A 24,162-nucleotide genomic window follows, 5' to 3' on the forward strand; every position below is an offset into this window, starting at 1 on the left:
CAACCCTGTTTCCTTTGCTGCAGTTGTTCCCACCGGCCAGGCTTGTGTTTAGAAGGATGCATACCTTTCCTCTGGTACTTGTGTTAGGTTTGCTTTCTAGGGGGTTGTTGATGGTCTATTCAGTGTATCTGAGTTCTTTGATGTACCTCTCTCTCTATCTTAGTGATTTACCTCTCTCAGTGATTTACCTCTCTCTCTCTCTTAGTGATTTACCTCTCTCTCTATCTTAGTGAAAGCTACTTTACCTTCTTGAAGCAGTTACATGTTTTTCATTACATGAAGACTTTCTTTTTTGTTTTTGGTTTTGGTTTTTTTGTTTTGTTTTGTTTGGATTTGTTTTTTTCCCCCGAGACAAGGTTTCTCTCTCTGAAGCCCTGGCTGTCCTGGAACTCAACCAGTGTAGACCAGGCTGGCCTCAGACTCAGAGATCTGCCTGCCTCTGCCTCCTGAGAGCTGGGATCAAAACTGTGGCACCACCGATGCCCAGTGAAAACTTCCCTTTTTTTTTTTTTCAATGAAGGAAAATCCTCTTGCAACAGGCTTTTGAATTATCATGCATTTTTAACCTTAAGAAGTGTGTGTGGTGCGATGCACTGCATAGTCTGTAGAAGCCAGAGGTCCGTCATGGTGTTGTCCTTAGGAACTGCCCACATTGGGTACTGACAGGTTTTTGGAAGAGCCTCTTACTTGGACTGTGCATGGCTTTTTATATGGGTGCTGGGGATTCAACTTTGCAGAATAAGGAGTCTCCTCAGCCCTTATCCTTAGAATGTTAATTCCTCTGGAGGAAACTCATCTTCCTCCCTTATTTCATCATTCATAGGTACTGTTCTGTTTCTCATGACCTTCCTTCTCTCCCTCTTTCCCTCTCTGCCCTCTGTGTTTCCTTATCCACAGATTACAAGTAATAAAGCTTGCATCATGTGTGCTGAGCAATAGATTTTGTCATTTTGTATGTGATTTCTTTTTTAAAACTTACTTGAGTCAGGGTCCCACTGTGTAACCTCTGTGACGAGGAAATTGCTGTGTGGACTGTGCTGATCCCGAGCTTACAGAAATTCAGCTGCCTCTACGCACGGAGTTCCTGGATTACAGGCATGTGCCGCCGCACCTGGCTCTCAGACTGAAAGTTTAAAAAAAATTGTTTTAAAATCAGTAGGCTTCCTAGTCCAAAACTGTAGTATTTTGAAGTCTCTTCTGCCTCTACTTGCTTTGCAATGGATCTCCTGCCCTCTTTGTGGGGGAGCAGCATTAATTCTGTGAAGTACACCAATAAGACACAGTGAACTGGGAAATTGTACTGTATATGGTTGTCTGTTTGCACAGCTTTCCCAACCATAGTTCTCACCTTCTGCTCACTTCTAAACCCCAGTAACAAAGCATTCTTCCCTGTCATTCTGGGCTGCAATGTCCCTTGTTCAGATTATAGTCTCCGACAAGTATTGAATGGGAAATGGAAGGCCACAGGCACCTGTCTGACCTTGGAGTTGATTTGCCAACAGAGAGATTGATTCTTTTGGTGAACAGAAGTCTGTGGTACTCAGGGTAGTGGACAGAAAAATCCTTTTTGTTATGGTAGCTTTCCATCTAAGCCTTCACTTACCTTAACACATTCTTTCAGGTTAGCCTCAAAGGGATTGGCCAAAACTTCAAATGTATGCTAAAATTTTAAATGCTAAGTTTATTTTCTATTTTTCCAGGTCCTGCTCAATCTGGAATTCTGTCAGATCGTGAAGTGGTAAACCTCTTTCTTCATTTTACCGTCAATCCTAAACCCCGAGTTGAGTACATTGACCGGCCGAGATGCTGCCTCAGAGGAAAGGAATGCTGTATCAATAGGTTCCAGCAAGTAGAGAGCCGCTGGGGTTACAGTGGGACGAGCGATCGGATCAGGTATCTGTCTGTTGGAGTGTGGTGTGGTGGCATGGGGTAGAGGGGACAGTTAGTGGTTGGTCTTTATCCTTGTGAGAGGTAGTTAACAAGTATTTTATAGTTTGCTTAATACAGGATGAGGCCAAAGCTGCACACAAAGGAGAAATAACGGTTTGTAGTAAATAAGAGTAGGACAGCCGATTCCAAGTGAGTGGAAGTGACCACAGAGCCCAAGAGAAGATAAATAGGCGAGTGAAGAAAGTCGTGCATTAAAAGTAGGAAAGCTGATCAGTTCATAACTGTTTTCCTTAAAAGACCAACAAAACAAGCCATCCTAGAAGCAATTCTTTAAATTCATATTTAGAAATCAAAACGCGACTATCGTATGCTGAAATTTTTACTTTAGTTCTGGGTTTACTCTATGCTAATAAATTGAACATCTTGATGGAATGGATCATTTTATAGGCAAATATAAATTATCAAAATTGACCGAAGAAGAAAGCCTGAGTAGACCAATTACCCTGGGAAGAATTAAGTTATCAGAGAACTGTCCATTCACAAAGTTTTTACAGGTGAGTTTTTATCCACCATTCGAGGAACAGCGTTTCCTTGAGCACTGAAGGAGGAGAATGCCATGTGGTTAATTACTGACGGAAGCAAAGTTCAGATAAGAGTGGAACAGGACACATTCTAGCTGAGCCTCACCATGTGGAGGGAGTTCTGCATACCCACTCTGCCTTCATGGAACAGAGAGAACAAATAGTATGTGTTTGGAGAACCAAGAAGTCGGTCTGTGATAGAGCTCACCCCAGTAGGAGACCACAGGAAACAGTGGTTCCAGTAGGCAGTGAGACTTGGTGGTACCTTTGATAAAACTCTACCTTTGTACTGGTGATAACATTAATAGATTAAATTGTTAGCATTTCTCTAACGATGGCAGACTATTGAAGAGAAATTAAAAAGCCAGCTAGAGATATTACCAGTTTTACTGAGTTTTGCTGGTGATTACTGCAGTCATAAATTAGAGCCCTATATAATCAGAAAGGAAGAGGCCTTTCCCACTAGTTCTGGATGTACATTAATATATAGCTCTCGAAAACTCAGTTTTTCTGTAGTAAATATTTTGTACCTCCTTTACTGACTTGAAATTCATAGTGTCAACAGTTTAGGGGATAAATGGCATATTTGTAATACAAAGGAGAAATAAAAACAGTTGATAATAAAAATTTAAAGAGAAATATTGAAGCTGATAGTAAAATGAGTACTTCAGTGTCTAGACTTTGGGTGAGACACTAGCAGGCGAACGGAAGTGCACAGTCTCTCTATACTCTCGTGTGCTAGCTACAAAGAATGCACATGTTTATGCCTTACATTCCAATATTTGATAAAAGTTCAGTCAGTCCTATGTATTCATTTTTCCATATCTGAACTTATTTATCTACTGGCTGAAAGCTATTTGGAACTCTGAAGTCATTACTCAGCTTTTTAGTCATTTTCTGCCAGAAATTTTAGTTGCTTGTTCCCAGGCAAGCTGAAATTCTTGAAGCTCTGCCTTCCTATTTCAGATTTTCCTACAAAGGCGGAAAAGATAAGGGAGGGGCAAGAAACTGCTCTGGGCTGGATCTGATGGGCCCAGGTGAAACAGCTATTGTAAGGCAGCCTTGGCCAAGTCACCGAACTCCAAGTGATCTTTTTTTTTTTTGTAGGGTGAGTTGTTGGTAGGATTTAAGTCTAAGGTAGAGAGGGGTATCTGTGTCTTCACATAGAACAAACACACGTATGGTTAGAAAGTTGTGTGTATGAATTTACACACATTACCAATGACAACAGTAACTGTAGGAGTTTATATGGTCCTTGCCTTTTGTGAAAGTCAGTAAAATTGTACTTAAATGTCTTTGGTTTTTAAATAAAATATGATTATAACTTATAGTAACAAACAATTTCCTTTCATGAATGTGGGGACTTTTGGTTATAGGAGTCTGTTCTGTACATCACAGGAATTGTAGCATCCCTGGCTCCTTGTGCCTGTAAACCAGAGAAGCACCTATTGGAACTAGCGAAAGAATGTCTGCTGCTGCTGCTTAAAATGTGAATTTGAGATTATTCTCGCCTAAAGGCTGATAAAATAAAAAGCATTCAGTTTCAGAAATGAAAAGTGACAGTTGTACAGTGATGTAAACACTTAGTGCTCACATTGTGAACATAATGACCTACATGGTGCGGCTCACATAGGTACTGCCACAGCACGGAAACCCGAAATGCTACATGTTTGAAAAGTGAAGTTATATTGAGTAAATAACATGCAAGTATATATTTTACTATATCGCAGTAAATTATTTATTTATTTATGTTGGATATTATTGTAGTAGAGTAGAATTAAACTCTGAAATGTCCATTAAATAGTACTATCTAGAGAACTTTGGCTTGAATCACACTTTGATAGGGATAAGTTAACTTTCCAAATTACCATGACTATCTTAGAAAATTCCTTTCAGAAGTCCCATGTGTTTGGTAAAGGAGTTGCCTAACAAAACATAGTTGATCTGGGAGAATAAATTCTCTTCTTAAGAGAGAACAGCTCAAATATGAAAAAGACCAATGGGTCTATAAGAAGTTTTATATGAAACACACTATACAGGTCAGAAACTATGAGGCCAGAAGAGCAGTAAGAATTGCATAAATGAGAGAGGATTACCCACTGCGAAATTAAAGTTTTAACATTAAACAAAAATGAAACGAACATACTACAGCAGGTGATGAGGGTTATCTGCCTCTCTGATCTTGGACTAAATTATAGTTTGATTCCACATGATTAAAGAATTTTATCTCTAAAATCAAAAATAAGCAGCACGTGTGAAACTTTGAAACAGTCTAACAAACATCAGAAGGCCAAGAGTGCCCTTGACTTCTTGTCAGCGCCAGTGGAGTTTATTCGAAGGAAGTAAGGAAAGCTTTATAGACAACTTTGTCTAAGCCATCCATTCTCTTAGACTTACACGCTGCACTTACATAACCTAGGTTATCCAAGGATTTGCCTGATGTCAGGGAATCGATAGTCACTTTTGCTGTTTGACATGATTAAGAATTTAAAAGTAAGGGTCTGATAATGGTTTTCAATATAGTTCATAGGAAGGAGATGACAGGATTCACTTCTGGCTTTACAGGATTCTTCAAATGCTTTCTCACTTTTTCTTTTGTGCTGAGAATTGACTTACAGAACCTAGACACATTCTCTACTTCCTAGCTACATATCTGGGAAGCTTTTTGATAGATAGATAGATAGATAGATAGATAGATAGATAGATAGATAGATAGATAGAATGAATATTGCGTTTTATGATTTAAAATTACTGTGGAACTTTTTAGAATTGTTCTCTTACTATACTGGGTATGTGGCATAGCATGGGGGGGGTGGGACGTGAACATTTCTCTCCTCCTCTTTGGTGCTGAGGCTAGAAGTGACCTCATGCATGAGGCAAGGGCTGTCACAGAGCCACAACTCCAGCCTGAGCATTGGTTTGCAGTTCTAGCTGAGTGAGATTTATGTCCCCGCTGGCTAGACTTTTGACCCAGGAGAGAATTTCTTTAAACCTCAATCTGTTTTGCTCTATTTTCTTCTCTTCCACTCCCCTCCCTTCTTGTGGGGATCTCTGCAAATGTCAGGGACAGCAGAGTATCAAGCTGTTTGAGGCAAGAAGGAAATCTGGTTCAACATGACTCATTAGCCAGTGTTGGTTCAAATTTCTAGAGTCTGACCAAACAAACTGACACCACACAGTTTGGTTTTGGCATATTTTAAGTGCAGTACAATTGGGAAAAAATGTTTCCTGGTGTAACACAATTGCATGTGCACAAGGAGGCATCATTACATCAAAACTCTTCTCAAAGTACTTATCACTTCTTCCAAGAAGGTGAGTTTTAAAGTTAGGCTACTTGTGTTGTCGTAAGGGCCTTTGGGAGGTTCTGGTGTGATGTGGATAGGCTAGAGAGGACCTTTGTGTTATTAGCTTCCTCTGGTCTTGGTTCTGGAGAATTAGGGGAGCCCCTGGCCATACAGATAACACAAAAGTCACCTAGGCTTTTAAGTAGTATCCGTAGTCATCCTTGTAGGAGGTGGGTAGGGCTTGGCTCTACAGAAAGTGCAAGGATCACCTAGGCTATTAGCCACTTCTGGTCCCAGCCTTTTGGGCAAACACCAGGTCACTCATCCTTTTCCTTGTAAAGACAACCCTGAATGTTTAACATTCCTGGCTTTCCTGGTGCTATCTATGAGCACAGTGACCTCTCTTTCCAATGCCTTCTCTTCTCTTTCTTTCTCCCACTGTATTGTCCAGACCAGTCTCAATCTTGTGAGCACAAGTTATTCTTCTGTTTCAGCTTCCTGAGTAGCTTGCACCATGAGTGGTTGCAACCGTGCCTGACTAAAGCTATTTTCGACTATAAGAACTTAGGATAATAAATGTAGGTAGTTTGGGTGCTGGTAAGGTGGCTCAGTAGTTAAGAGCACTAACTGTTAGAGGTCCTGAGTTCAATTCCCAGCAACCACATGGTGGCTCACAACTGTCTATAATGGGATCAGTGCCCTTTTCTGGTGTGTCTGAAGACAGCTACAGTGTACTCACATACTTAAAATAAAATAAATCTTTAAAAAAAATAAGTAGTTTGCTAATGTGTAGGGCTATTTAAAGAAGTGAGTTATAGTAAGAAATGGAGCTTAGGGGCTGGCATATCAGGCATTATTTACTAAGTTGTAGTGGGTGTGCCAGTAGTAGTAATAATAATCCGTACTTTAGCTGAAAATGCTGAGTTGTTTACACTACAGATTATATTTACACCGTCTTCTCAGTTGCCTTTAATGTCATTTTTTACATACATTAAATGAAGTAAGATAGATCAACAGTTCTTGACTATTGTGACCAAACTAGACTTGCCAACTACTTTATGGAACCTTTATTGAAGCCCATCAGTGAGTTAGCGCCTGTGTCCAGCCACCTTCCACCACTCATTAGTTTAATGCATTCACAGCTCTCATCACAATAATAATGGTAATTTATTCCCTTCTTGTTTATCACTAGCTCCCATTCAGCAAAGGTAGAAACTGCCCTGTTTACTTACCATTGTTTCCTGACCAGCCCCACACAATGACTACAGATGATAGACCCTCAGTGAGTATTTACTGAGCCAATGGATTGTTCTGATTTGCAGCTTTGATCTTAACGATTAGCATGTTAGCATGTTCACGAGGGATCTGGGTACGTGCAGCACACAGTCAACCACTATAATAGAAGGAGTTATTTAGGTTACAATCCTTTGCCTGTACAGAACGAATCCTAGCTGAGTTCCTCTTCAGTTCACATTAGGTTTTAGGAACAAAGAAGATGACATTTTCAAAATTGTCTTTTATGATAGGGGTTTTTTTGTCTGTTTGTTTGGTTGGTTGATTGGTTTTTGTAAGTAAAATTCAGGTAATACTTTTAAAAAGCTATAGCCTTCAAAATATGAATGCTTAGAGAGTGGTTTCTGTTATTTGGTAATGGTCTTCTTTCTCCCAGGTTCACAGTTAACAGAAGAATCTCTGTAGTTGGATTCGGTTTGTATGGATCTATTCATGGGCCCACGGACTACCAAGTGAATATACAGGTATTCCCTTCCCTCCTAGGGTCCTGAGCTGTGTAACAGCAGCTCCTCATAAATGCTGCCATAACAACAGGCAAGTTTCACTGTCCTTGTCACAGGCACCAGGAAGCATAGCAGTACTTAAAAACATTTCTGGTTTGTGGTTGTTGTGAAGTAAAAAAATCCAATTTCAGGAAATTTAGGTCCTTTACAAAAGTATTAGCATACCGGAACTATCTTGTGTTTTATGTTGACAGGATCTCGTACCGAGGATGGTCTGAAGTTGCCATCCTTCTTTAGTCTTTGTAGTGCTGAGATGACAGGCGTGTGCCACCATGCCTAGTCTGGCCACTCTGAGGGCTGCTCGGCCCCAGTCCTTTGTCATGGGGCACGAATGTGCGATTGGAAAGGACGTTAAGACACCTCTGCCCTTCCATCTTTCTCAGAGATCTACTGCTCTCCCTTGGGTCATACACCCTGTCAAGTAAAATTACTCTGGAAAACAAATCATTGATGAACTATACAGTGCTCTGCATCCATTTTATACATAAAGTATAAAAATAAGAGAAAAGGAAGTAAAACATATGTCAAGGTTTTATCAACAAGACAAAAACACGCCGTATAATTGTTAACCACTGTATTCTTTTTAATAGTAGAATCTTTGAACCTTGTCATGAAATGCATGCTTTTAAAATGTTGCTACTTTGTGTTCTTTGTGACTAAAAACAATTTCTGTGGTAGCCTGAAACAAAGGAAAAAATTATTTTTATGCTATTTTTGTGTATGGGGTTAAGTATGTTCACATATGCAGGGATACATGTTAATGTACATGTATACATGTAGAATTCAGAGGAAATCGTGGGTGTTGTTCCTCAGGTGCCATCTCCCTTTATTTGGAGACAGCTTCTCACTGTCCTAGAACTCACTCTGTAGAGCAAACTGGCCTTGAACTTGGTGCTAGAAAGCTTAATGAGAACTTCATGCTTGTACAGCAGATACTGTACCCACTAACCCCTCCCCAGTACCTGTGACATTTTATTAGAACCATCTAAAGGACTTTACTTTCTTTTTTTTTTTTTAAGTTTTATTTATTTATTATATATAAGTACACTGTAGCTTTCTTCAGATACACCAGAAGAGGGCATCAGATCTCTTTACAGATGGTTGTGAGCCACCATGTGGTTGCTGGGAGTTGAACTCAGGACCTCTGGAAGAGAGCAGCCAGTGCTCTTAACCCCTGAGCCATCTCTCCAGCCCAGGACTTTACTTTCTTAAGAGTGTGTGTGTGTGTGTGTGTGTGTGTGTGTGTGTGTGTGTGTGTGTGTGTACCATGTGTATGCAGGAACCTGAAGAGATCGGAGAAGCATTGGATTTCCTGGAAAGTGGAGTTAGAGACAGTTGTGAGCCATCATGTGGGTACTGGGAACTGAACCCAGTCCACTTAAGTTTTCTTAACTGCTGAGCCACCTCTCCAGCTCTCAGGTCCTTATCTCACAGACTTGTGGAAAGTCTGGTGGTGTAGACTGAGATGGCATTTGCTATGTGAAAGTTCATCTTTCTGTGCTTGCTTTGTTTGAGATACACTTTACCTTTCACCCAAAATGAGAGCTGTGCACGTCTCAAGAGACTGCTTTGGCTCAGCTATATTAACAGGTGAAAGTACTAGAGACTTGGGCATATTAGCTTAGAACATTTTTGAAAGTTGATCCATATCTCCTTTGCCATGAACCATGTGTATTATTAAGGAAAGATAGAGACTCTTAGGACTGCAGCAGTTAAATCACACACATGCTCCATTTCAACTCCCCCAAATCCCATGGGACAGCAGTACTGAGTAGGAAGCAATGTAAATTGATAGTAATTGACACAAGGTGCTAAAAATGAATCTATATGCTGATAATAACACCACATAATGGTATGACCTCTTTTATTGAACTGGTAGCAGGTATTTGAAGGGTATGTTCACTAAGTGTGGTGGTGGATACTTTTATTCCCAGCCCTTAAGAGTTTCACGCCAGCCAGAACTATACAGACCTTGTCTTTAAACAAACAAACAAAAAAACGTGGGAAGGAGGCGTGTTATATTAATAAATGGTACATGTCTTAGTTTTCACAGACTGTACACACCTGTATAGCTAATGCCTAGTCAAGGGACAGACAAACCCACATCTAGAACTCTTCATGTTCCTCCTACCCTCCCTACAGAGGGAACACTGTTCTACTCTTAGCTTTAGGTGGCTTTTGTTCATTTCATTAGTGTTTGCTAGATGTTGGCAGGAAGGCAGAGTGGGAGGGTAAAGTTGTCCCTGCATACTGTCCCCATGTATGGAAGCCTCCAAGTTACTTGGTAAGCTATGGCTTGAGGTTTTCAAGCTGTCCTCCATGAAGCTTCAGCCCTCTTCAACAGAAGTAGTTAACTCTGTCCTCTTCATCATCTGAACTGGCACTGCCAGCATGTTTCCTGTTGCCTGAACCCTTCTGGAGGGTGTCCCTTAGATAGTACTAATTGAACTTATTCATAGATATGACAGTGCATTTAAGGACATTTTAATTTCACTAAATATTGAACCGAAAGTGTTGAGATTATTCTAGGAATAGGACATGGGCTAAACAAGGAGGAGAGAGTCTTCCCCTCTAACATCGCAAGGCCACATTCTAAAGTGTGCGTGCCAAACTCTGTTTTTAAGGAGTCCTGTAGCCGAGCCTCTGTTGCTTGACGTCTTTCCTGTTCTTGTGGTGCACGACACCATTAAAGCACCATTTTCTGATCATCACATGTTTTAAACAGGTATCTCTGCTAATTAAAGATAAGTAGAGAAAAGTTTACACTATGCCACAATTTCCAAAAGCTTCCCATTCTTTCCCACAAGATTGTTACAGTTTAACTTAATGTACCTTCTCTTTTAAAAATTACAGATCATTGAATATGAGAAAAAACAAACCTTGGGACAAAACGATACTGGATTTAGTTGTGATGGGACTGCTAACACATTCAGGGTCATGTTCAAAGAACCTATCGAGATCCTGCCCAATGTCTGTTACACAGCATGCGCAACACTCAAGGTAAGAGCCACTCAGCCCCACAGGCTGTGCCTGGAGGCTGCCGGCATCCGAGCTTTACAGAGTCACCACATGGGAGGCTCTTAGAGCTAAGATGCTCTACTGCATCAAGTGCTGCCCAGCACTGCTCTGTTTGAGAGAACAGTTCTTCCCAAGAGCTTCCCCTTTGTCTAAAGGAAATTGAACGTTCACAGTTGTTTTTTGTTTTTGTTTTTTTTTAAAGATTTATTCATTTATTATATACAAGTACACTGTAGCTGTCTTCAGATACACCAGAAGAGGGCATCAGATCTCTTTACAGATGGTTGTGAGCCACCATGTGGTTGCTGGGAATTGAACTCAGGACCTCTGGAAGAGTAATCGGGTGCTCTTAACCGCTGAGCCATCTCTCCAGCCCCACAGTTGTTTTTCTTAAAACCTTTCTTTCACAGGTGTTAATGGCTGAACTCCATTATTAAATTGTTTGTAAGCAAACCCTCATATTTCATTAGATGGCTGCATGAAATCTTACACTGAGTCTGTAGTGCATAGGGTGGATAGACCATTAGACATTAGACAAATCAGACCACACTAAGTGCTTCTTAAATGACAGTCACTGAACCATTTGTTTTCCTCTAGGGTCCAGATTCTCACTATGGCACCAAAGGACTGAAGAAAGTGGTGCATGAGACCCCTGCTGCAAGCAAGACTGTCTTCTTGTTCTTCAGTTCCCCTGGCAATAACAACGGCACGTCAATAGAAGACGGACAGATACCAGAGATCATATTTTATACATAACCTAGTGTTAACAACCATTCAGTCTAATCTCAAAAGCATAAACAACTGGCCACAAATAGTTTGAGTGTCTTGAGTATTTATAATTACAGATTAAGAAACATTTTAGTTTCTTAGAAGTAAAATAGTTCATTTAAATCTCTGCATGATTCAAAGGCAGACTTTCCCTCTTCTTGTAACTCTGGAAGCAAAGAGAACCAGGTTTGTGTAAATTGCTGTCTTTCCTGCTCCGTCTTGTGTGATTCTGCAGACCCGCTGACTTGCCATCTTTCAGTAGTTTGGGAATCGAGAGATTCTTGACATAAATAGCAGATGTGGGTGTTTGTTTGTTTGTTCGTTTGTTTAAACTTTTGTTTCAACTGTTTTGAAAGTTAGATGAAATGGGTGAGTATTCCTACAGAATCCTTTTAACTCAGATAACTAATTTCAGGAAATTAAGAAAACTGACTTTATACTTGGGATTTTTAAATATCTGGTCATTAGCTTTTGGAATAATGCTAAAAGTAAGCCTTGAAAACACCCAAGGAAAGTTTCAGTGCATTTACAGGGAAGGTATTTTGTAACTGTATAAAAGTGCATCCCACAGTACTGTTTAAAAGCTGGAAGTGGAGTTTGTATAAATTCACAGTGTGCTATACACAGACCTAAAGGGGCTCTGAGATGGGGTCTTTATAACTCCCATCCCACAGCCTGTCATGGGCGGGTGACTGAGATATGACAGATGCCCACAGAGAACCACTTCAGCACTGCAGTCCCTCAGACAGCAAGAAGGGGGCAGAAGACCAAGATTCCTAACAGCTACTCTGAATCATAAAGCTGTGCAGCCAGTCACTCCTGCTGTCCTGCTTGACATTTGTGACGTCCTTGATGTGACTGATACATCTATAGTAAGAGTTGGATCAAAAGGATATTTGGCAGTGTGACATTTCTACATTTTTATATAAAGCAGATTTTTAAAATACAAGTAAGATGACATTTTCCCCCTTGGAAATGATTATCTTACAAAAAAAAAAACCTTGTATAATTAAGCTTAAGGCGTTATCAGTCTATCAGATGGTTGTGGGAAATTATTGAAAATTCTTTTAAGTATCAACTTAAAGAATTTTTCTAAATAGGATATAAAAGTTTTCATCAAAAGTAATATTTTGTATTTTCAAGAGGGCAGGGAGGTGATGTGTTGGTGGCCAGGATCTCTTGAACTTATTGAAGAAAGGGAACTGTTTTCAGTCTGTTGAGTACCATGATCCTATGGGTCTAACCCTCAGTTAGCTGAAATATCCATGGAACGTGTGATTCTGCTTAACTGAAGATGAGTAAAGACTGGATGTAGTAACCATTCCTTAACCAGTATTGCATGCCAGAGGTAAGTTAGTGCTTTTGACATTTGGGGCATTCACATGCCTTGTGTTTTACTCAACAACTGTAACTGAATGTAGTCATGGAAGGTACAAGATACGGAACACTCACTGACATTGGGACATCACCTGGAATTTTTAAAATAAATTTATCCTTTTTGTTTACCTAATTTTGTTGTTGTAAAAATATAAAAAATATAAAAAGGTATTGGTTGTCTTTTATCCCGCTAGGTCCGCACCACAGTGTCCCAAGATATCTGCTAGAATCTTGGGTGGAAAAACATCCCAACTCCTCGGTGGCCCAGAGTCTCCTGCCGCCGCATACTTTCCTACATTCAAACCGTCACATTAAAAAACACGACACAGGGCTGGGGATTTAGCTGAGCGGTAGAGCGCTTACCTAGGAAGCGCAAGGCCCTGGGTTCGGTCCCCAGCTCCGGAAAAAAAAAAAAAAAAAGAACCAAAAAAAAAAAAAAAAAAAAAACACGACACAATAATCTTTGACCCAATTGGTAAGATAAATTACCCACTTAAACATACAAAGCCCGGTACCATCCATCCCTTGAGAACATTAATAACAACCTGTAAACACACAGAGCGGAATCTTAACATCAGACTCCATTGTCCTGCAACGGCTTTCTCTCCTCCCTCCTGTCTCTTCTTTCCTTTCCAGTCTCCTCCTCTTCCTTCAAACTTCTCTCCTGCCCATCCTTCCTTCTCCTCCAATGATAGGCCTCCTTCTATCCTGTACCTACCCCTCACCTATATTTTACAAATTTAATGGGGAGAAGGTTCTGGTGAAGTCACCTGGTTCCTAAATACGTGACTAGACAGCTGTCCTTGGGGCAGTGGAATTAGCATCAAAATACAGATAACTCCAGAGCAAACCACAACATAATTTTTTTTTGTCACTTTGCTTTTTTTCTAAAACTTGAATGAGCTACTACTTTGGAATAAAAGTTCCAGTTAAAGGTTAGCTTTTATGCACTTCTAATTTTACTAATACTGACAGAGTTGGACATGGAGCAACTCAGAGGCACAGCATTTGTCCTGTGTGGTGGTTCGAATGAAAATGCCCCCTATAGGCTCATTGGCCCTTAGAAGTTGTGGCCTTTGCATACACACCACCATGCTTCCCACCATGACGATAATGGACTAGACCTCTGAACTGTAAGCCAGCCCCAATTAAATGTTCCCTTTATAAGAGTTGCCTTGGTTATAGTGTCTCTTCTCAGCAAAAGACCGCTGACTATTATACACTATTAAGGCATAATTATATAATATATATTACATTACTTTCACTAACCTGTACCTACTGTAGAATAGCAATACATTTAGAAAGTATTCATTTAAACATTGCTGTTTCAGTATCTACCCAACAATCTGAGATGGAATAGTTGCACTTTCAAACACTGTAGTTTAGGGCAACATGAAGTTTTCAGAAGATGTACACTTTCAAAGGAACAAATGCTTAGAGTACTAGGCATCACTGCCCCCACCCCTTATGCCAGTCCCTTCCTCAGCCTTCTGTCTGTTCTTGTCCTCACATTCAAAAACTAAGAGGGAACCACAGCATTCATTTATTCTTCCTACCTGCCAAACAAAACAAAACAATCCTTAACTCCTTGGCAAATCTAAGATCAAGTTTTAAAGATTTTTTAAAAACTAATATTACATTGGATTTCTGCCATTTGGATCACAGACCCTATTCTTTCCAATGGGACAGGTGGCTGTGTGACAGATTGACCTGAGAAAGGCTCCTGTTCTTTCTAGCTAGTGTTGAAGTTTTTATACTCTGGAGGTACCTGTGGAGAAGGCTGAAGGGCTCCTTAGAGGACATTTCTTCCCTCTCCTTTACCCATCCAGCCATATGCCAGGCACCATCAGTGATTCAACACCTGTCCCCTCCCTTTAAAAAATTGTCAAGTCTGTAGAGCAGTGGTTCTCAACCTTCCTAATGCTGGGACCTTTTAATACAGTTCCCCATGCTGTGGTGACTCCCAATCATAAAGTTTTGTTTCGACTTCATAACTAATTTTGCTACTGTTATGAATCATAATGTAAAGTTGTAGGGAGAGGTTTGGCAAAAGTGGAGACCCATACAGGTTGAGAATCACTGCTCAAGAGGGTATCATGATTTCACCTCAAAACTCAAATTACTACAGTATAATTTTGGCTCCACTTCATGCCTGTATTTGTAATCAATTTAAGAAGAAATGGGTGTAGTATGTAACACCTGGATCACTTCTGCCTGAGCCTAAGGCTGGTCTCAGCGTCCCTAGTGTTTCAATTTAGTAGGCTTTACCCACTTTCTTATAACCACACCACATAGTTTGTCATATAGAAGTGGTGTCTCTAGGAGAGTGAGCTGAGATCTCATTCTGATCCCAACCTTTAGTGGCTGTTTGCAGCACTCACATTCCAGTCCCACCTGTTCCTGAATTTGAACACTGCAACCCTTTGACATTCGTCATACTCTCTCCCTCCTCTCCTCCCCTCTCCCCTTGTTCTCCTCCCCTCTCCTTTGCTCTCCCCTTCACCCTCACCCACACCCCGTCACTGGTACAGGTCTCTGAGTTTCGATTGTGTATTCAGGTTGCTCTTTAATTATTCCACTTGGATGTCTCCAATAATTTTAAACTTAATGTACCCTAAAAATCTCCTCTCGGACACCCAAACCTGTTTGCTAGCCCTAGACTTGGGCATCATCAGATGATCTTCCCCCCATCTGAGGTCATTCAGGTCCCAACGAGCCTCAAAATGGTTACAAGCCATCTCCCATTTAGGTGACAGATCTTCCTACCTCTGGGCATATACTGTACACATTCTAACCTAATTGGACAAAGCCCAGTCCCTAACTTTAGCACTTGCATTGATTTGCCTCTGCTCCAGTTTCACGAGCGATTGTATCCCACTCCACAATGGATCTCTTACTTTCATACTGCCCAGTGCGAATTGCTTTGGTACCGCGTTAGGTAGGCGAGCACCGAGGCTCGCAGCTCTTGCCAATCCTAAGGATAGGTGGCTTTCCCTCTGGTGACAAAGATGGCTCACCAATGGATCACACCCCGAGGCTGGCAGGTTGCAAAGGAATGAGAACAGCGCCATCTCGAGGCAAGGTGGCGCTCTTAGGTGCGGGCTGACGCGCATACCACTTCCGCCCGCGACGAGCGCAGGCGCATAGGACTCTTCCGCCATGCTGCCGCCTTCCGTGGCGCCTGCGGAGTTGTGATGCTGAAGCTCCTTGTAGGTCGCTGTGCTTGGCCTCTACTAGACTCCTGTGTGGTTCCACAATGCCTAAGAAAGCCGGTGCAACAAGCAAGGCCAGTTGCAAGTCCCGTGATGTGGAGAGGGTGGGCCACGGGGCTACACTGGCGGGGAACAGAAGGAGCGCCTGGCGGGCTGAAGACCTCCCTTCGGGTCCAGGTCTGAGACTTCCTAAGTCGCACATTAGCTCGCCTAAGGAACATTGGAGGAGTAGGCTCCTCTACGCACCCGCTGACCTCCGTCTTTGCTCCCGCACTCTGAGGGTTACACTTCCCGGCAGGCTATGAGTTCTGCCCCCCAATGGCCTCCCAAAGGTGGCAGATCACTTCCTTCTGTCAAGGAGACTGCACTCCCTCCCCTAATATTTCCTGTTCTCTGTCGCTGTGATACCAGCACCTTGAAGACACGGAGTATGGATCCTTATTCCTCTTCATACCCACTGTCTGTATATTGCCTAAGTTGTTAGATGGCATTAAAATGCCAGTCATTATTCTTTCGGCAATAGACCCTAAACCCACTCTGAGCTGTGGGATGCATTGGTTATAAAGATGACTAACAAATGGCCCTTCTCTAGAGGAATAGAAACTATAAAGAGACTAGGGAACAAGTCCTAAGCTAGCAAAGAGATCTAAACAGGACACACACCCTGCGCACACGTACACACACACACACACACACACACACACACACTCACACACACACACACACACACACACTCACACACACTCTCACACACTCTAAAAGCTTTGACAAATGTAAGTAATTAATAGTCTCTGCTTGTAGGGAAAGTGAATTATAAGCCAACCAGGGAAAGCAGTCTAAGGAGAAGGGTGTGGACCAGGGCCAGGTCTTTCAGGGCAGTGCAAACACTGGTGGTCGGTGGGAAGTGGGTTGGACTGTGGAGGAATGTGGGACAAGCACCTTGGCTGCAAGCCCCTGGGTAGTGGGCCTAGTTTAGTGAAGATGAGGATAGTGATGGGTCAAAATAAGTGAAGCATTTTGTTACCTATAAAATTGTGTGTTGTCATTTTAGGGTAAAAACCAAACCAAGGAACCAGAGACACCACCTCCCCCTACAGGACCTGTAGCAACTGATTCTAAAGGCTTTGTCACCATAGCCATCCATGCCAAACCCAGCTCCAAACAGAATGCTGTGACAGGTACAGTCTGAGCACTGAGTGGGATTTTTATGTGGACCAAGCAGTTTCTTTTATCTTCTTTTTGACTTGTTATCTAAAAGTTTATCCTGTAACTGTAATAGTATTTTTATATCTGCATTTGGAGACGTCTCCACTTAAACATTCTATAGTCTCATATAAAGGTATTTGAAAGAAAATGTAAAAAAAAATAAAGAAAATGTACAATATTTAATACCAAATCAGATAGACTCTCTATATCTTTTCCTTTTTAAAAATGTGGTGTTTTGGAGATGGGCCTGGTGTGTGTGTGTGTGTGTGTGTGTGTGTGTGTGTGTGTGTGTGTGTGTATCAGTAATTCACAAGTACTTAGGAACTGAGGCAGGAGGTCAGCTAGAATACAAATAAGACCCTGTCTCTAAACAACAAAATATTTAGGAAGGAAAGACACATTAGGAAATCTATGTATAACTTAGATTATTCTTGATCATTCCTGTTCAAAGAGTAGAGGTACTGCTGGGGGAGAGCGATTCTTTGGTTTAGTTTAATGATCATTAGCCTCAAGAATAGGAGACCGCCTGAGGTCTGAGACCCCTGACTGATTCCTATGTGAAGTTTGAGCTGCATTATCTTGAGGATCTTTATTTTCAAGATAAAGCTTTGTGCGGGGCAGTAGTGGCGCAGGGCTTTAATCCCAGCACCCAGGAGGCAGAGGCAGGCAGATCTGAGTTCGAAGCCAACCTGGTCTACAGAGTGAGTTCTGAGACAGTGAGAGAAAGTACACAGAGTCCCTGTCTCAACAACAAAGATAAAGCATTACACACCAAATTATTTTTATGAAAATACTGCATGGAAACGACAGTGCTGGGCAGGCCTGGTGTGTGCTCATGGCCTGCTGTCTTGAACCTGCTGCCAGATAAAAGTTGCTTTGAAGCCTATGCTGGGCTCAATATTACTTCTGCCTCAGCCTCTCAAGTGCTAGGATTATAGCTTGTGCACCAAGCCCAACCTTGGCCCAGTATTTCCTAGGTCAAATCTAAGATGGAATCAACTTTAAGGGACATATGTATTTATATACATTATTTTTTAAAAATTAGAACACCTAGACTCTTATATTCATTATAAGACATGGCTCGACTTCAAAGATATTAAAATAAAACTGCATCTGAGAGGTAATGGGAGAGCCCTTTACTGTCCTGTTCCTGTGGAATATATAGATGTGTTCTTACACAGGGTACATGTATATGCACATGGCTGAGTTACCTCAGATGTGGGATCAACTCAAGCTCATTTGTGGACCCGTGAAGTGCTATCGGCTACATTACCCAATTCCAATTACGACACCTGTAAATGGTACTGTGTTACAGTGAAGCCCTTTCGGAGGCTTATGTGACCTCAAAAGTAGCGAAATTATTACATAAATACTAAATGTATTGAATATTGAAAGCATATCTCAAAAGGAAGGAACCTAGCCTAGTGGTCGGCTTTTCCTGATGTGAAGCCTAAACCCCGTGCCGTCCAATATGCAGCTTCCCAGAGCTCTTCCCATTCAAAGGCAGTGTCTGCTTGCCTAAGTTCACGATGCTGTCTAAGACTCTAGGCCTGTCTCCGTAGGGTTTTGTGGGTGTCCGTAACTGTAGACTTCTCTGGAGTATTAAGGATAGTCATTCAGTTCAGTCCTTGTTTGTGTGCAAGAGACTGAGCCTAGCTCCACAGGTAGTAGCTGAAGTCCTGTCCTAGGTAAATACTTCCTGCTTGAGGTCCTTTACTCTGTGAAGGAAAGAAGCCCCTTGAGGGTGGAGTTCACGCCATCTCTTCCTAGATCTGAACACCGAGGCGGTTGGCGTGGCCATCGCAGCACCTCCGTCTGAGGGAGAGGCCAATGCGGAGCTCTGTCGGTACCTTTCCAAGGTCTTGGACCTCAGGAAGAGTGATGTGGTTCTGGACAAGGTGGGCCTCTCCTTTTTAAATTATGTTTTAATCATAGTTCATATTTTCTTTAAAACGTTTTCATAAAGCCAGGTTTTAAAAAAAAAAAACAAAAAACAAAACTTATATGTGTCCAACTGCATGTCTGTACCACACGTGTGTCTGGTGCCCTCAGAGGCCAGAAGAGGGCGTCAGATCCTCGAAGACTAGAAGTACAGATGGTTGTGAGCTACCAGATGGGTGCTGTACGAGCGGGCTGTACGAGCGGTCTGTGCTCTCAACCACTGAGTCATCCTGTTAGTCTTGTCAAGCCAGTTTTTAAAAGCTCATTCATTTAAATGCAAAACCGTGTGATCTCAGTCCACACTGCCTCCGCCCATGTAGAGAAGCCCACTCCTTACAGTCCTTCATCAGGCTCACAGTATGTTTCCCATACATTTATAACCGTCCCTACTGTCAGATTAATTTCGCCCACTTCCTTCAAGACACCACTATACTGAAAAGAATCTAAAATGTTTGTCGCCTCCATTAAGGAGTTCCCTGGATATTTCTGACCCCACATTGATCCTGCTCACTAGGGGATGCTGATCGGGAAGATAAGTTTCTATGAAGTCATGCTGACGTAGGATCTGCATGTAAGAGAGCAGGCTGTCCCCTGCAGCTCATATCTGGGAGTCATTTAAAGTCCTCGATTAATAAAGCACACCTGAGAATCCTTCTGCTCAGGCCCCATCTGACCTCTGCCAGCCTGTGGCAGCTCAGGTCTGACCTTGGCTGTGCTCCTTCCTTACATTAATTAGCATGAAGCACATTTCCCTTCGTACCCACGTCCATCTGGATCAACTCCTGCTCAAAGTCTGTGTTCTATAAACGACGTGTTTCAAATAAACCCTTTTATGAGATGTTTTACGTGATTGTGAAACCACGTGTGATTGGTTTTGTTTGAAATTTTCAAAAATTTATAGCCATTTACAAAAGAGCAATTTATTTATATTTAAGTGTTAAGAAAAAGTTTATACTGAGTTGCCGTATTTAATATTTTAAAATGGTTTTCCTTTGTAATTTAAGCAAGTTACTTGAACCGAGAATACTGGCCGGGCATGGCGGGAAGTGCATGTAATCCCAGCACTAGAGGGAGACAAAGCATCAGGGGTTCAAGTCCATCCTTGGCTGCACATTGAGTTTGAGCTGATATGGGCTACATGAGACCCCGTCTTAAAGAAAGAAAAAAGACTTAGATGTTAGAGCATTGTAAACATTCATGTTGAAATTTCAATATCAAACTTTTATTATAAAACTTGAAGTAGAAAGGCAGAACCCTGGAGAGCTGTAGGAACCGCCGTAAGGTGGGAGTGACCAGGGCGGGACAGGGAGGATCTGTTGCTCCTGCCCGTGTTAGGATGCTGAGGGTGTCTTTTTTTCTTTCTGGCTCAGGGCGGTAAATCTCGGGAAAAGGTGGTGAAGCTCTTGGCCTCTACAACTCCAGAAGAGGTCTTGGAGAAGCTGAGAACAGAAGCTGAAAAAAAATAAAGGCGAGAAATGGCGTGTACTTCCTTGTGGGCTCTCATGAGAATAGTGGGGCCACACAGGAGAATGTACATCGGTGCCTGGCGGTGAAGAGAGGAATACATAGATGAGGTCAGACTAAATGAAAGGAGAAAATATAAATCTACAGACTCTCAAATCCCTCACTGTGGGGGCTGGGGAGACAGCTCGGTGGCGAAGAGCGTTTGCCGCTCTTCCGGGGATTCGGCTCAGCTCCCAGCACTGACACTGGAGGGCTCACACAAACTCTGGTTCCAGGATGTCGCCATTCTTTCCTGGCCCCTGAGGCCACTGCAGACCTGTAGTTCATACATGTGCATTCCAGGCACACACACTAAGTAAACCTTTAAATCCCTGAGTGCAGACAGCCTGGAATATATCACTCTAACTTCATGGGATTACAACGGACCAGCTGCTGTCCACGACGGAGCTCCTGATCTGCAGGCATTGGGAGATGAGCTGAAGATCACCGCACAGAGGATGACGGGAGCTCCCCGGACTCCAAGTGAAGTGCTTCTAGCCTCGTAGCTCCCCACAGTGTTTCTGGAGTCCTGGGGTCTTCTGATTCTGTTCACAACTGGGAAAAGCTTTTGTACTGCTTCTATTTTAAGGTTTTTTTTAAAATGCAAAAGTGTTTACTTTTGGGGCTGGGGATTTAGCTCAGTGGTAGAGCGCTTACCTAGGAAGCACAAGGCCCTGGGTTCGGTCCCCAGCTCCGAAAAAAAGAACCAAAAAAAAAAAAAAGTGTTTACTTTTTATCTTCTAATGATCATATGGAACATTTTGTGGAAAAGTAAATAATCATGGAGACCTATAACTTATTGTCAGTTACTTTCAGAACCTTGTAAACTTTCAAATCTAGAAGTTCTTAGGAGTCTCCAAAGATCTTAAAAGAGTCAAGAGGTGTCTAGAGCAATGACCAGCAGTTAAGAGTGCTTATGCTCTTGGAGAGGACGTGAGTTCAATTCCCAGCAACCCAACATGGAATGACTCACAACTGCCTGTAACTCCAGTTTCAAGAGATCCAATGCCTCTGGTCCGAGGGCACCCACACCCATGTATGCATACACAGACACATACCTGCAGAGATAGAGACAGACACATACATAATTGAAAATAACTTAACAAATAAAAAAATGATAACGATGTCCTGGAAGTTCTTCTCATTGTCTGTTAAGCACATCAGAAATCAGTTGGGAGTGTTTCCTGATGTGCATGAAGCCTTGGGTTCAGTCCCCAGCCTTGCGTAAACTGGGTGTGGTGTGGTATACTCTGAGTCCCCGCACTCTGGAGCTGAGGGCAGGAGGATGAGGAGTTCAAGGTTCCTTTACATAATAGAGTCCCAGGTCAGCTCGGGACACGTGCACCTATATATCTAGATCTGTATAGATAACGTGTATATGTTGTTCAGTAACACAAGTATGTGTATATATAGCTGGAAAGATAATAAACATATATGTTTGACCTAAATTGTAATATTTTAGAGTATTGACCATGTTGTTTCTGAGACAGGATCTCACTATGTAGAACTTACTTTGCAGCTCTGGCCTCTCAAGTTCTGGGTTACAAACAGACACGCACAGTGTGCCCAGCCAAGTTTCGGTAATGCAGTAAATAACATAATTACTCTGATTTGTAGTATGTGCTTTGCCGGTAAGTACATAACAAAAATGTATCAATCACAGAATCCACAAGAAATACCAATCATAAAAATGCTTGATGTAAGAGAAGTAGAAATTACTCCTCAGGAGGCAAGAGCAAGAGCAGTCAGGAGGCTCATCCAAAGCACAGTGCCTCTCCTAAGAGGCAGAACTGGTTTAAACCCAGCTGCCCTCTCTTAAGATTCTCTCCCACCACCCGCTTCTGAGTCCTTGTCCCGTGTGGTTTGGGCTAGAGAACTCTCCCATTCTTTCCCACAGTTCCACTGGGTGTCAAAGGCATTTCGCCTGAGGCCTTGCATGGCGTACCACAGAACAAGTCTCATAGAACAGAAACACATGCCATCCGCCTGTCCAGAAGATGTGTTAACATCCTTACAAAATGAAGTGGGAATTTGTGGTTTTGTTGGAGACTCAGTGGTGTTGTGATGTTTTCTGGAAACTGTCTTATGAGGGATGTTGCTGAAGCACACAGGTGAGAGGAGGTTTTGCTGAGAGCAGACATGTTGTTCTGGAGGTTGCCTGGTGAAGGGGCATGTGATGTTTTGCTGGAGAGGATGCTTGAGAGGCACACAATGTTTGGAGAGAGTGTAAGTGTAACCCAACAGACAGTAAATGACTCTTGCGTTGGTTCACCTCACAACTCTTTGCTGGTCTTGACTGTGCTCCGCTGACACTGGTCTTGGCTGATGACATTCTAGCATCGGTTCTCCTTTGCTTTCTTCCCTGATCTTCGCTGTCGTGACTTTGTAGAGAGAAGTGCACCAAAGAACTTCTGGTGGTATCCTGGCTGCTGCTTGCAGCTTCCACAAACTCACACAAGTTGGTGGAGCCTTGCAGTTTCCCCTGGATCAAGCCGCCGCTGCTGATTCGTGTTTGGTGTTTGCTAGTGGACTGGACTGCTGACAGCAAAGATTGGAATCACCCCAAAGAACTAGTTCTGAACATGTCCACAACCTCCGCTTCCTGTTTCTTTCCCCTACCTCTGGTGGGTAGTGCGCTAGAAGGAAGGTTGAAGCATTAATGAACCATAATTAAAGCAGGTTTTGAAAAAAGTTCTAAGCCTACAACAAGATCCAGAGGTGTCCTTAAGGGACTGAGGAGAAGCTCAGTGGTGCCACAGAGGGCCCACTTTCTTTCTGTGGCCAAGCCAGCTTTATTCTCAGGCCCACTTCACTGCGGCAGAGAGCCCTGGCTCTGGGTTTCACATCCGTGTGAGACCCTCTGTTACAAAGAGGGCAGCTCAGAAGAGCTTTGATGTTGGTTTTCCAGAAGTTCAGCTCCCTTCTACTTCATGCCAAGTCAGATCACATGAAGTTTCTAAACCACCCTCTTGGCAAGAAATGCCCACCCATTAATAAGTAGCCAGAACCAGTAAATTGAAAGATTTACCCTAATCATTGTAGGCCAATTAAGGTCCCTCCCAGAGCTGGAGAGAGGATCAGCATACTCTGAAGCAAATTAGTAGAGAGAAATGGATACCAGAATAAAAAATTATCAAGAATAGAGGCTGGATAGGAACCAGCAATTTTTACTACAATAATCTTTTTTTAAAAAGATTTATGGGGTTGGGGATTTAGCTCAGTGGTAGAGCGCTTGCCTAGGAAGCGCAAGGCCCTGGGTTCGGTCCCCAGCTCCGAAAAAAAGAACAAAAAAAAAAAAAAAAGATTTATTTATTTTATATGAGTACACTGTAGCTATCTTCAGACACACCGGAAGAGGGCATCAGATTCCTTTACAGCAACCATGTGGTTGCTGGGAATTGAACTCAGGACCTCTGGAAGAGCAAGCACTTAACCACTGAGCCATCTATCCAGCCCTTTTTTCATTTTTTGAGATGATGCCTCACCTTTTTGCCCAGACTAATTTCACATTCACCTACTAATTTCAAGTTTGCCTACCTCAGTCCCGTGCCTGATGGGATACAGACAGATGTCTGCCACCTGGGCC

The 24,162-nt window shown here is 42.3% G+C and overlaps 2 protein-coding genes across 3 annotated transcripts in view; both read left to right on the forward strand.

The window, feature by feature from the left end:
• Btbd1 (BTB domain containing 1) overlaps nt 1-12,847 on the forward strand; it is a 36,421-nt gene extending 23,574 nt beyond the window's left edge. The window contains exons 5-8 of the mRNA XM_032893311.1: nt 1,701-1,893; nt 7,425-7,512; nt 10,405-10,551; nt 11,167-12,847. Coding sequence (XP_032749202.1) covers nt 1,701-1,893; nt 7,425-7,512; nt 10,405-10,551; nt 11,167-11,325 — 587 coding nt within the window. The 3' untranslated portion in view covers nt 11,326-12,847. The remainder of the gene's footprint in view (nt 1-1,700; nt 1,894-7,424; nt 7,513-10,404; nt 10,552-11,166) is intronic.
• Nucleotides 12,848-15,839: 2,992 nt separating this feature from the next.
• C2H15orf40 (chromosome 2 C15orf40 homolog) lies at nt 15,840-21,037 on the forward strand. Of its 2 annotated transcripts, none has more exons than XM_032893312.1 (4): nt 15,840-16,103; nt 16,978-17,104; nt 18,903-19,030; nt 20,444-21,037. In XM_032893312.1, exons 1-4 carry the CDS (start codon nt 15,909-15,911, stop codon nt 20,537-20,539), a joined length of 546 nt encoding a protein of 181 aa, XP_032749203.1. In that variant the 5' UTR covers nt 15,840-15,908; the 3' UTR covers nt 20,540-21,037. The 2 variants fall into 2 exon arrangements, with proteins under 2 accessions (XP_032749203.1, XP_032749204.1); XM_032893313.1 differs by having other exon boundaries at nt 15,848-16,000; nt 20,444-20,672.
• The last annotated feature ends 3,125 nt before the right edge of the window (nt 21,038-24,162 follow it).

The sequence above is a fragment of the Rattus rattus genome, chromosome 2 (assembly GCF_011064425.1).
Source record: "Rattus rattus isolate New Zealand chromosome 2, Rrattus_CSIRO_v1, whole genome shotgun sequence".
NCBI classification, from domain to species: domain Eukaryota; kingdom Metazoa; phylum Chordata; class Mammalia; order Rodentia; family Muridae; genus Rattus; species Rattus rattus.

What these genes read in the sequence shown, in the direction of transcription:
- C2H15orf40 (XM_032893312.1), top strand. Translation starts at nt 15,909, where the DNA reads ATGCTGAAGCTCCTTGTAGGTCGCTGTGCTTGGCCTCTACTAGACTCC. An exon ending in CAAACAGAATGCTGTGACAG is followed by an intron (nt 17,105 to 18,902) that starts GTACAGTCTGAG and finishes ATCTCTTCCTAG; the next exon opens with ATCTGAACACCGAGGCGGTT. An exon ending in GTGATGTGGTTCTGGACAAG is followed by an intron (nt 19,031 to 20,443) that starts GTGGGCCTCTCC and finishes TTTCTGGCTCAG; the next exon opens with GGCGGTAAATCTCGGGAAAA.